The sequence below is a fragment of the Trichechus manatus genome, unplaced genomic scaffold (genome assembly GCF_000243295.1).
Source record: "Trichechus manatus latirostris isolate Lorelei unplaced genomic scaffold, TriManLat1.0 scaffold00037, whole genome shotgun sequence".
NCBI classification, from domain to species: Eukaryota; Metazoa; Chordata; class Mammalia; order Sirenia; family Trichechidae; genus Trichechus; species Trichechus manatus.
This window is the reverse complement of record NW_004443973.1, coordinates 19,279,840-19,293,770: the sequence shown is the minus strand read 5'-3', so window position 1 is coordinate 19,293,770 and position 13,931 is coordinate 19,279,840. Positions and strand designations below refer to the sequence as shown.

Here is a 13,931-nt window from a genome sequence, read left to right as displayed (position 1 = left end):
CAACTGACTGGAAGAGATCCATATTTATGCCTATTCCCAAGAAAGGTGATCCAACATAATGTGGAAATTATCAAACAATATCATTAATATCACACACAAGTAAAATTTTGCTGAAGATCATTCAAAAGCGGCTGCAGCAGTATATCGACAGGGAACTGCCAGAAATTCAGGCCGGATTCAGAAGAGGTCGTAGAACCAGGGATATCTTTGCTGATGTCAGATGGATCCTGGCTGAAAGCAGAGAATACCAGAAAGAGGTTTACCTATGTTTTATTGGCTTTGCAAAGGCATTTGACTGTGTGGATCATAACAAATTATGGATATCATTGCAAAGAATGGGAATTCTAGAACACTTAATTGTGCTCATGAGGAACCTGTACATAGACCAAGAGGCAGCCGTTTGAACAGAAAAAGGGAATACTGTACAGTTTAAAATCAGGAAAAGTGTGTGTCAGGGTTGTATCCTTTCACCATACCTATTCAATCTGTATGCTGAGCAAATAGTCCGAGAAGCTGGACTATATGAAGAAGAATGGGGCATCAGGATTGGAGGAAGACTCATTAACAGCCTGTGTTATGCAGATGATACACTACCTTGCTTGCTGAAAGTGAAGAGGACTTGAAGCACTTACTGATGAAGACCAAAGACCACAGCCTTCAGTATGGATTACGCCTCAACATAAAGAAAACAAAAATCCTCACAACTGGACCAATAAGCAACATCATGATAAACAGTGAAAAGATTGAAGTAGTCAAGGATTTCATTTTACTTGGATCCACAATCAATACTCTCGGAAGCAGCAGTCAAGAAATTAAAAGATGCATTGCATGGGGGCAAATCTGCTGCAAAAGACCTCTTTAAAGTGTTAAAGAGAAAAGATGTTACCTTGAAGACTAAGGTGCGCCTGACCCAAGCCATGGTATTTTCAATCGCATCATATGCACACGAAAGCCGGACAATGAATAAGGAAGATTGAAGAAAAATTGATGCTTTTGAATTGTGGTGCTGGCGAAGAATATTGAATATACCATGGACTGCCAAAAGAACGAACAAATCTGTCTTGGAAGAAGGGCAGCCAGAGTGCTCCTTAGACTCAAGGATGGCGAGACTACGTCTTACATACTTTGCACATGTTACCAGGAGGGATCAGTCCCTGGAGAAAGACATCATGCTTGGTAAAGTAGAGGGTCAGTGAAAAAGAGGAAGACCATCAATGAGGTGGATTGACACAGTGGCTGCAACAATGGGCTCAAGCATAACAACGATTGTGAGCATGGCACAGGACTGGGCAACGTTTCATTCTGTAGTACACAGGGTCGCTATGAGTCCGAACCGACGTGACGGCACCTAACAACAACAACATAAAACGAAAGGAGACTAAAGGGGCACAACAGTCCAGGGACAAGGACTAGAAGGCAGGAGGGGACAGGAAAGCTGGTAATAGGGAACCCAAGGTTGAGAAGGGAGAGTGTTGGTTGACACGTCATTGGGTTGCTAACCAATGTCATGAAACAATATGTGTACTAACTGTTTAATGAGAAACTAGTTTGTTCTGTAAACTTTCATCTAAAGTACAATTTAAAAAAAAAAGCATACTAAAAAATAGAAAAAAAAAAGTTTTTTCACCAAACCACCCAAATACCTGGTCATTGTATTATACTATACATAAATAACCTATGTCACCTAAACACATTCTGTTTTGTGATAAAACATGTTTCTTTGACACAATCTCGTATGTGACTGACAAATAAGGGAATAATGTTGTCATGATGCAGACATTTCATTAGTCTGTGCACAATTTTGCCCAGCATATTGATGTTTTGAAATAATCAAGGGAAGTTTTCTCACACTTGAAGAGAAAAACCCTTAGCAATAAAAAAAGACCTTATTACTAATGCTAAAAATCATCAGAAGTGCGTTCTTTTAGTTCAAGCAGGGGCTGACAGTGTCCTCAAGAACTACTGCTTTTAGACCTTTCTCCTTACATTAAAATACTGAATCAAATTTTTTTTTTTTCCTGATGGCATTATACAAATGCTCCCAGGGCCTCCATCTCAAAGGAGGAAAGGTGAACTCAGATCTAGGGCAGCAAATGTCTGTTGCTGTTGTTAAGTGCCATAGAGTCAATTTTCGACTCATAGTGACCCCATGTAACAATGTGGAACTGCCCGGTAGGGTTTTCTAGGCTGTAATCTTTAAGGGAGCAGATCACCAGGTCTTTCTCCCATGGAAGCTGACTGGCTCTGATTTTAGATGCAAACGTTGGTAGAGGTTTAACTGGGTTACTACATTTTTTCATTTGGGGTTGTTATTGTTTTTATTATTACTCTGGTTACAAAGTTTCATTAGTTTTGAGTGATCTACCCTTAATTATTTTTCCCCTTAGGCCCTGTTATTTTTGAGCACAGTTTTGTAGAAGAGATTTTATTTCTTCTACAGAACACATCTATGGTGTTTTAGCACACATGCTGTGTCTAGATAACCTACGTATCTAAGTATAACCTGAACATCTAAATAACTCAAATAAATGAATGTGTTTTTCCTAAATATAACAATAAAACATATAACTAAAATGTTTAATATACAGAGCTAAACACCTAAATCTATTTTACTGGAATATAACAATAGTAATATATTAGAATAAAATAATAATTTAATTCATCAAATTACTCAAATGGTCATTGTATTTTATTCAACATACATGACTATGATTGAGTCTTAACTTGTGGGCTAAATGATTGGTTTAGTTTACCAGCTGGTGTATACTAATTTATAACCTTTCTTAAACAGATATTATCATTTAATTTCTTGAAAAAATACTTACCTCATTGAAGAAAAACTCCCCCAAAGAAGTTCCCTTGTCTTCTTTCATATTATGGAAATAATATTTTCTTAGACAAAAGTATTTGGCCTGACTTCAAAAAGTGGAAACCATAAGTCAGACCACAACCATAAGGAAACTGCTAGAGAATTTGAGTGTGCTTTTCTCATTCCAAGAAGTCATTCCTACTTACTCTACATTCTTTGTCCAGTCTGGAGGGTTACTCAAGGTCATAAATACACAGTTGGTCAAAATAGTGCACATGATAAGCATGCTGAATAAAGTAGATTATAGTTAAGGAATAAATGCTAGTACATTATCTTGGCTATTTACAAATTATCCAGTACCCAAAAAAAAGTATCAGTTAATACAGGTTAACTGTGAAATTAATTTTAATTGTTTTAAAATAATGATAAAAATAATAAGAAACTTCTTAGCTGATTATATATTCTTGGTCTACTCTTTTTTCATTTTATGTCATATCCTCACAAAACTGAATTTAATAGAGAAAGAGCTCTATTTGAAGTAAATGGGCATTACTTTGCATTCCGGTCAGTTGTGTGAAATAGCACAGCAAGAGAAATTACCATTCTATAGTAAATTCATAGTATGATGTAAGCGTAAAAGTTCTATTGCAGATGTAATTTAAAATTTCCATTGACTCATAAAAGGTTAATGAATGGGTAATATAAAAATCCCGAGACTGTATAGCCCAGTATATTAAAAGATTACATTGATATATATATTTTTTCTTGTATAGTTGAGAATTCCATAGAAAGATACTCTAGTAGCCTTGTAGTGATGTAACTCATTCTTTTAGGGTTTACAACATAAGAATAAAGGAAGTTACTACTATTTTTGCTAAAAAGTTAGTGTTATTTCTGACTTTTTATTTTGATGTTAGACTGTGGGGGAAGTTCAACAAGTCATCTAGTTATCTTCCTGTGTCTGGTCCACACCATACCTGAAACCATAGTTTAACTACCATAGTTAAGCAGTAATCTCAAAACCTTGCTGAGAATGAGATGTATAATTTTTCTTGGAATCTCAATCCAGACTTCACTGCAAGGAAGTTTATCTTTATTTTGATGTAAATCTTTTATTTTAAAGTGTAAATTATTTCCAACATCAAGCCATAGAATGAAAGAATTCAAATGCGTCTGGAAATGTCACTAGACCCATTCGCCCTGCTTCTAAGTTAATCAGTTGCTTGCCTAGCTATTCTTTCAGTTTTCATGTAGGCTCGTTTATCACTTTTGAATCTGCCTTTATAAAATGTTCATTCTTGAACACTGACTCAGAAGATCACCTTTTTATTTTATTATTACTTACATGAGAATTTTCTTATAATCCACACCAATTCAGCCCTTTTACATACACTTTTTCACTGTCATTGTTATAGTTTTAAGTCCAGCAACTTTTTAATATATATTAAAAACCAGGTACAGAGGCACATTGTAGGAACTTAATAAATATTTACCAAATGAATTAATTAATGAATAAGCAGGTGCTGGAGACACAGAACCAACTAAGACACAAAAGTTTGAGCATTTGATAATACAGATCATAATACCAATAGACTATATTTCTTTAGCAGTGGTTATGTATGATCTATTTGAGGTTAATAAAAGTCTGAGGGAGATTTGCTGTTGTTCCTACTACTCAAATGTGTTTCATTTATATAATCATAATCATGGTTACATTTTTACTTCATAACAGTCATTCTATAATAAACTTGTTATAAATAGCAGAAAACCAATAAGCACAAATTAAACTAACAATGCTACCATTAACCTCAAAGAATATTATAAATGTTTAAAAATAAGAATGGCATTTTCTTTAAAACCAACTGTTAAAAACGGCATTTAGACAATTCACATGAAAAGGATATGAATGTACCAAAATCTTAATGGCAATTTTCCTAACAGGGTTTAGCGGAGTTAAAATATACAAGGCAGAGGTGGCACTGAATCGGAAAATTGCCTTCCCTTTATTCAATACTATAAATGTCTGAAAAAAAAAATACAAGAAAGGAATTACTAAATTAGACATGTGGCTTATCTGAAGAGCTTACATACGCGAAGAACTTTTTGCCTGATTTGTTCAAACTAGTTGTTTAAGCCAGTTGGTATATCGTAACTATAAACATGTTAGATGTTTCTCCCCTAAGTTAATATATAGCTATAAATAAAGATACGACTTACTATTATCTAGTCTGTCTCTAAGGTTCCAACTTACTGATACAAACCAATGGTCCTACACATTTTTTTCTTTTTTAACTAAGTTGTAAGGCAGCTTTACAGATTCCAAATCTATTTAAAGCTTCCCATCTGTCTCCAGCTTTGGTAACTTTTCAAATTATTCTTTACACATTGCTATAAATAATTTTTTATAAGCATTTTAAATACATCAAACCTGTTGACTCCGAATTTACGATGGCTTCCTATTGTCCCTGTAGTATTTCTCTCTGTTTTGAAACCAATAACCTGGTTTTGCTGACTCTATAGATACACTGGTAACACTGAAAAGGGACAGCTGCTTTGAAAATTAGGCTAAAATACATCATTTCTCAAGGCATTCTGTATGTAAAATCCTATGATCTGAAATCTACGATCATCGATTTAGCATTTAAGCTGTGTTACCCAATGACTACCTGCCACATCTCTCTAGGATCATCTTCTGTTTTATTCTACCAGAGGCATTTCTGCTCCAGCCAATTCAGCCCACTTGCCAATCACACCCATGATCTGTCAATCTCTCCCTCTGTGACACTGAAAATAGTGAGTTTCATAGAATCCTAAAGTAAAGTGGTACCTTAGAGGTCATCTAATGCGAACTCCCTCCCATTTCACTTCACAGTAAGTTTACAGTTAGAATGACCCACTGTTGTATCAGAGTTTCTTAGTCATGACTGCCTATTTGAATCTCCTGGGGAGATTTTTAAATGGCCAATATATTGGTTCCCAGCCCAGACTAACTGAATCAGAGTTTCTTAAGTAGGGGCATAAACAAACCTGTTGCCCGTAGAGTCGATTCCAACTCACAGCAACCCTATAGGAAAGAGGAGAACTGCCCCATAGGGTTTCCAAGAAGCAGCTGGTAAATTCAAACTGCTGACCTTTTGGTTAGCAGCCCTAGCTGTTAATCACTGTGCCACCAGGGTGTAAACATGGGTATTTTAAAAAAAAATCCCTCAGGTGATTCTAGTGTGCAGCCAGGATTAAGAATCACTGCTCTCTGGGAACATCCTTAGCCATCAAAATCACCTCCTTCATCATGTCTTCCCAGATAAATCACACTGCCTTTTGATCACTCCCTAATTGTTTTCCTTTACCAGTAAGTCTTCTATATTAATTTGCTCTTGTTTACATGTTGCTTGTAATTATAGTTAAGTAGCAATTTACATGTAGGGTTTGTTCCACTGAGAACTAGGCTAGAAGTTGTTATAAGCCATTGAGCATCGAGAGCCTATAATCTACTTTTTCTCCATTTTTTCCTCACAGTATTTAATAGCACAGTTTGCAAATAAATACTTGTTTTAATTAAATGTGGGTTTGCCTTTAAGGTGCCATTTACCTTTAAGACATCTATTTTATATATCCATTTACTTAATAATATGTTTTACTCTTTAACTAAGGGCTAGACCCCATACATTCAGGTTCACTGACAACAAGCTCTATTTCAATAGGTAGAAATATTTTTACTGTGAATATAAAGGGCAGTAAAAATAGTTTCTCTGCTCTTTACCATTTTGTATCTAAGACTGTGGAACCAACAATTAACCAACCAACCATTTTGCATAAATCTCATGTATGGAAACTCTTCTTTACTAGCAGTAGGATTATCCACAAGGGACAGTTGACACTGGAAAGACTGCTCTTGAAGCATAAAGGCATTAAGGGTTTTTTTTTTTTTTAATTCACAGAATTAGATTATTTAATATTAATAGTCAAAAACTTTAGATCCATGTAGACATTCAATGACAGCAGTAACATATAAAAGTTTACTACCATTTAAGGTGAGTTTATTCATGTGTTTTTTTGAAATAATTTCCCTGAAAAAAGTAATTGCTACTTGCAACATTAGCAGAGAATTTTGCTCTGAAAGATCTCCAAAAGCAGAGTGAACATTTTTCCCTCTTTAAACATTGAACCCTCTGCTCCTTCTGCAATATTAGCCTGGGGAATTAAAGCTGACATGCCAAGGACATCTTCATTGAATTTACAGGTTGTCAGAGTCGACTCAGCAGCAATGGGTTGGGTTTGGTTTTGGTTGAAGAGAGTAGGCTTTAAGAACACAATCCAGCTTATTTCTGGAGAATAACAACCTGATACAAAGAAAACCGTGAGTTCTGAGAAATGAGGAATAACGTAATTATGTCCCTGTATAATGAAGGTATTACAAGAAAGAAGTTTGAAATTTGGGAATCTGCTTTTATTGAGAGATGTACCTAATCTGAAAATTACTTGAGAGAATGACAAATGATTGGGGGAGGGATAGATAACGCCAATTCCAAAGTTTGTTTTCCAAGTAATGAAAAGTAATGATGTGACTTAAAAAAAAAAAAAATCAGCACTACATATTGCTAATAAGGTCAGGAATGCTATAGCTGGCAGTATGTTAAACTGGTTATTGTCTACTCTGCAAGGCCGCTTGCTTCTTTTTTTCCAGATAAACGTGTTTTATCTTACAAGTTCACTAGAATTTCTACTACTGGAGACAAAGAGTAGGTTCACATCAGTCAGAGAATTCAAAAAATGATGCAACCGAATTTAACATCCCGTTTTATCGTACAGGCAGTCCCCAGATTATGGACGAGTTCTGTTCCTCAATCTGTCTTGAAGTCGAATTTGTACATAAGTCACAATAGTTAGGTAAGTTCGTATCTAACAGCAGTTAGTCAAATGTCTGTCTTAGTGTATAGTAATTGTGTACCTTTCTGTGCATAAAAACGTTAAAGAAATACTTCCAGGTACACTAAAATCTTTACCACAATAATACAGTGATAATAATAATAATGTTTTGATGTGTGTCACAGAGTAGTGCCCAGTTGTTATGAGGAACCATTGTATGTACTTCAAATTTTTAATGTAATAGGCTTTATGGGGTAGGTTCATAATTATAGGTTGTACGTGAGTCGGACGTTTGTAACCCAGGGACTGCCTGTATTAATAAAAAACTCTAGTTATGGAGCCTGACTGACTGGATTCAAATCCTGGATCCACCACTTACGGTAGCAGGACCTTGAGCAAATTACTTGACCACTTTGCACTTCATTTCTCCATCTGTACAATGAAGCTAATAGTAGTACTTGCCTCACTGGTTATTTGAATATTAAATGATTTATGTCAGTTAAACCACTCAAACAGTGCCTGGTACAGTATGAATTCAAAAGAATGCTAGCTGTTATTACTACTGTCACTATTCTTAAGCTATTACCCTGGTAAATGCCATTAAAAATGTATCGTGATATTACTCATCTAATTAAATTAACTATGTAAAATGTATCCTTAATTAATGGCAGCAAACAGGTACATAATGCCTTACGGTTGTTGTTTTTAGTTAATGACCCCATGTGTGTCAGAGTAGGACTGGGCTCCATAGGATTTTCAAGACTGTGACTTTTCAGAAGCAGATCACCAGGCCTGTCTTCTGAGGTGCCTCTGGATGGGTTCAAATCACCAACCTTTTGGCTAGTAGTCGAGCGCTAAACTATTTGTACAGCCAGGGATTCCTACAACGCCTTACAGTTTTAAAAGTGATGTTTACCTGCATTATTTCATATAATTAACATGAACTTTATAACCAAAAAACCCACTTCTGTTGAGCCAATTCCATTCATAGCAACCTTACAGGACAGAGTAGAACCGCCCCATAGGGTTTTCAAGGCTGTAAATCTTTACGGAAACAGACTGCCGCATCTTTCTCCCATCGAGCAGCTGGTGGGTTCAGACCGCGGACCTTTTGGTTAGCAGCTGAGCGCTTTAACCACTGTGCCACCAAGGCTCCATTTTTTAATTCCAGCACTTCTTCCATTAGCTTCTTACATTAACTCCTTCCACCCTAGGGATCAAAAAACTACCTTTTATCCTTAATAGTGCTTTAATTTTCATCATTATGGACAGTTCATAAGAGAAAGCAGCGCAGCTAACAGTAAGGAGGCTGGCTAGATGTTTCCCAAGATGGGACAAGATCACTAATAATAACTCAGGGTCCAAGTCTGGCTCTCCTCCAGGAAGGCAATGAAAACTGACTTTGTCAGCACACAGAGAACAAGCTTAAAAAGTCTGATGTATAAAATCAGGATATCACTGTCTTCATTTACAATGAGATATATTACTATCACATGAACTAAAGTAATTGCATCAGTATAATCAACACATTCTCTCCTTTTAAGCAGATTTGTATGGAAAGACAAATTATAATCACAACATTCCTTGCTGAGGATGGAGTCCCAGCAAGCTGCCCACCTTAGTTAAATGATGGGGAATGTTTATTTAGGAAGCCCCATGTAGCCCTCTCCAGAAGGACGTGGCCTTCCTTGACTTTGGGAAGAAAATGCTTTCAGTCCTCCTGCTAAATGTCTGTCTAAGGCCTCTATCCCTTCAAAAATGCTAATGTTTGTCTTTATTATTCATTCTCTTTTTTTTTTTCTTAATGCTTCCAAGTTGATCAATTCCTTTTCTTAAGGACATTTCCTTTATTTAAGTAACAAATACTTTTAATCATGTCAAAGTAAACCATGCCCCTGTCTTTAGAAGGTATCTTTGCAAATATTAACTTTAACTCAGTTATTTCTCAGAGGAGAATTTTTCCCCAGTGTCTTGGGGGATGTCTCACCATTATCACCGTGTGTGTGTTAAATCATACAGTAACTAAATTTCAAAATTTTCTTTATCAATTCTATACTGAATTACTGGAATAAATTATTCTTACATGAATATATATTAAATACCACCTTTTATGAAACTAAGGTCCCTGGGTGGTGTAAACAGTTTCTACTTGAGTAAAACCAAAAACCAAACCTGTTGCCGTCGAGTTGATTCCGACTCACAGCGATCCTATTAACCTAAAAGTTGGTGATTTGAACCCACTCAGCAGCGCCGGGGGAGAAAAAAAGACCTAGAGATCTACTGCCATAAAGATTACAGCCAAGAAAATCCTATGGAACAGTGCTAGTCTGTACCACATGGGGTCGCCCTGAGTGGAATCAACTCAATGGCAACATGCTTGATTTTTTTTTCATGCAATTAGCTAAAACGCAAAAAAGAAAGAACCTGTTTATTTAAATTTGTGTTGTGACCCTAAATAAAGCATTTTAGAGCTTTGCTACTCAAAACGTGGCCCATGTACCAGCACTATGGGTATCACCTGGGAGCTAGTTAGAAACGCAGGCTCTCAGGCCTCATCCCAGACCTATGGAATCAGAATCTGTGTTTTAACAAGATCCTCGAGTGATGTGTGTGGACTGTACTTGCAAGTCTGAGAAGCGCTGCTTTAGAGCAATAGGGGCTAGTTTCATGCCTAATTGGTTAATTGTTATTTCCTTTAGCCATTACTAATCTTATAAAGTTAGGAGCTCTGGTTGCACAATGGTTAAATGCTCCGCTGCTAACCAGAAGTTTGGCGGTTCAAACTCACTAGCAGCTCTGCAGGAGAAAAGACCTGGTGATCTGCTCCGGTAAAGATTTACGGCCTCAGAAACCCTTTGTGGCAGTTATACTCTGTCCTATAGGGTTGTTATGAGGTGGAATCAACTCAGTGGCACACAACATCAATCTATAATTATAAAGTTAAATTTTATCTTGTTTTAAGAAGGCAATTTCTTCAGTCATTGTTTTTGAAAGGGCTGTCTTCAAATAATAAACATGTTCAAAATGTTCTTTTATCCATAAGCAGTCAACTCATGGTGATATTTATCCTGAGTGTCTACATATACCTATTTTTATGTTTGTGAATGTGAAATATAAATTGTAGTATAAGATGCCAAAATACCCAATTAGAAAGCATAAAGTAGTCTCTCATCTATTTTTTATATTTCCTATAAAATATCACTCAGCTGGTTTAACTACAAAACCAGCTAATTCTGACAGAATTATATGGTTATTTTAGCATTTGGAATACATAGTCAAAATTGGTGACTTAAGTCATATACAGATGGAGAAAACTTGAAAGTTTGTTTTCTATTCTTCATTTTTTTTCCTCAAGGTGATATTTTAACAATAATAGATGTTTCAGAAGGTAGCCTGTAAGAAATTAAATAAGGTTAACAGAAGCTCCCAATTATATTCCAGGTTAATGGACCAAAAAAAAAAAAGTATCTCTGGGAGAACATGCTTCTCAATGTTTTATCTTCCTATTTAAAAACAAACAAACAGTTGCCATGGAGCCATGGTAACCTTATGTGTGTCAGAGTAAAACTGTGCTCCACTGGGTATTCAATGACTGATTTTTTGGAAATAGATTGCCAGGCTTTTCTTCTGAGGCACTTCTGGGTGGACTTGAACAGCCAACCTTTTGTTCAGCAGCCAAGCACATTAACCATTTGCACCACCCAGGGACTCCTATAGGAGGATGCTAAATAGAACCTTATTTATTATCCTCTAAAATACAAATCTCTTGTTGAAGAAATTGTTTAATTGTTAAAGCCCAAACAAAAACACAAAAATAAAAAGTATCATACCTGCCCATGACTCTTTTTTGTGTCTCTGTTGTTCTGTTGTCTAACATGTGTTTAAACGTGTCAGCAATAGCAGATATTTTGCTTTGTTGATGTCAGTTTCAATTTTAACCATTTCAATCCCTGTGAAACTAGAAATTGTTCATCTATTCATGCCTCTTCATTGTAGCCAACTATTCTATAAATGTTTCTGCTTATTATACTGTGCTTAAAAGTAAGTGGAAATAAAGATTATTATGAAGTCTTTCATAAGCGAAAAATATGGTGCAATATATATATAAGCCCCAGAAAATTATATTAAATTTAAGTGTTTAATTAAAAAAAAAAAAAGCTATAGGAAGTATAAAATCAACACTCACTTTCTTGTTGATATAGTACGGATCCAGGTCCTCCAGCGGCTCTGACACCATCTCTGGAGGAATGTCTCCGTAAATAAACGGAAGGTTCTTTCCAGCTTCCAAGTCACTGTTTGGCTTTGGTTTGTTCTCATCATCGTCTTGCTGTCTTTTGGGCTTCTTGGCTTTCTCTTCTGCAGCACATTTCTCAATAGCAGCAAGATACTCTCTAGTAAAAAGGCGGAAGCTTTCAGGTCCCGGGGGTACCAGCAGTGCCTGTGCCATGTTTTCATCCTGCACATTTAATTCCGTTTAGCTTCTTGCATAAGAATTGCCTGCAGTGAACAAAAGGCATGACAGGAAAGCAAGTGATAGACAGGGAATAAGAAAGTCAACCAGGCTATCATTCAGTGTTTCTACTAGTTAGTGTTTTTTTTTTTTTTTTTAAGCTCGGAACATTAACTAGTGCTTTTAGTCCTGCAGGGAGCTCTGGTGGCACGGTGGTTAAAGCGCTCGGCTGCTAACCAAAAAGGTCAGCAGTTCGAACCCCCCAGCCACTCCATGGGAGAAAGATGTGGCAGTCTGCTTCCATAAAGATTACAGCCTTGGAAATCCTGTGGGGGCGGTTCTACTCTGTCCTGTTAGGGTTGTTATGAGTTGGAATTGACTCAGTGGCAGTGGGTTTTGGGTTTTAGATCCGTACTGCATATTTTAACTTGGAAACATCATCATTCAATCTAATTTTCAATAAGCCAACTTTATAAATTTGTCAAAAATTATTCTGAGATTTTTGAGTCAAGGTATATTATTCTTTGAAATGAAAAAGACCAAACCAGTTGCTGTCAAGTTGATTCTGACTCATAGGAACCCCATGTGTGCAGAGTAGAACTGCACTCTATAGGGTTTTCGAGTCCTTTTGGAAGTAGATCACCAGGCCTTTCTTCCAAGACACCTCTGTGTGGATTTGAATCACCAACCTTGTGATAGTAGTCGAGTACTTAATAACCATTTGTGCACCCAGGGACTCATATTATTATATACTTTTGGTAAAGAAATGCCAATAATGCTTGCCAATGAAATTGCTTAACTACTCATTATTCCTTTTTTTTTTTTTTGCCCCATAACGTACTAACTCCCCCAAATAAAAGAGTACTTGTGACAATCAAATTATTGTGGTTAATCCCAGACTCATAAAATCTGACAGTCACCTAACCAGACCACTGTTTTGGTTGTCAGCATCATTGACAACTGGTTTTCTAGACAAGATCTGACCACCAGCTATGACAGTGAACTCTGCCACCAGAAAAATCTATCCACCTTAGTAAATATATCCTTTCTCTTATGAAGCCAAACTCTGTTTCCATTTGAATCATTCTGAGGCACCTTGGGTGGAGCAAATAGTTAATGCACTTGGCTGCTAACCAAAAGTTTAGAAGTTCAAGTCCGCCCAGAGGCACTTTAAAAGAAAGGCCTGGTGAACTACTTTCAAAAAATCAGCTGTTAAAAAGCCTATGGAGCACAGTTCTACTCTGACACACATGGAGTTGCCAGGAGTCAGAAGTGACTCAATGGCAACTGGTTCTAAAACAATATAGAATAGAGTTGCCCCTTGGTATCCTTGGGGCATTGGGTCCAGGAACCCCTGCAGACACCAAAATCAACAGATGCTCAAGTCCCTTGTATAACATGGTATAGAGTTTGCATAGAACCTACACACACCCTCCCGTCTTGGGTCTGTGGTGCTTCACATAGCTAGCCAGCCATCCCTTACCAGCCTTAAACTCCTTCCTCTCAATGGCCTCAACCCCCTCATACTTAGCCTTTGAGGGATAGCTTTGACCACTTAATTGCCTTTTGTTGTTGTTCTTAGGTGCCGTCCAGTCAGTTTTGAGTCATAGTGACCCTATGTACAACAGAATGAAACACTGCCTAGTTCTGCGTCATCCTTGCAATCATTGCTATGTTTGAGCCCATTGTTGAAGCCACTGTGTCAATCCATCTCGTTAAAGCTCTTTGTCTTTTTCGTTAACCCTCTACCTCACCAGGCATGATGTCCTTTTCCAGGGACTGGTCCCTCCTGATAACATGTCCAAA

At 36.8% G+C, this 13,931-nt stretch overlaps 1 protein-coding gene across 7 annotated transcripts in view; it reads right to left on the bottom strand.

Annotated features, from left to right (window-relative positions):
- Nucleotides 1–12,122, bottom strand: part of LOC101356871 (sodium channel protein type 3 subunit alpha) — a 96,544-nt gene extending 84,422 nt beyond the window's left edge. For all 7 annotated transcript variants that reach the window (XM_012555295.1, XM_004375572.1, XM_004375569.1 and 4 more), the window contains exons 1-3: nt 11,862–12,122; nt 4,714–4,832; nt 3,016–3,105 (exon numbers count right to left, since the gene is read on the bottom strand). In XM_012555295.1, the coding sequence (XP_012410749.1) occupies nt 3,016–3,105; nt 4,714–4,832; nt 11,862–12,122 (470 nt within the window). The remainder of the gene's footprint in view (nt 1–3,015; nt 3,106–4,713; nt 4,833–11,861) is intronic.
- Between the last annotated feature and the right edge of the window lie 1,809 nt (nt 12,123–13,931).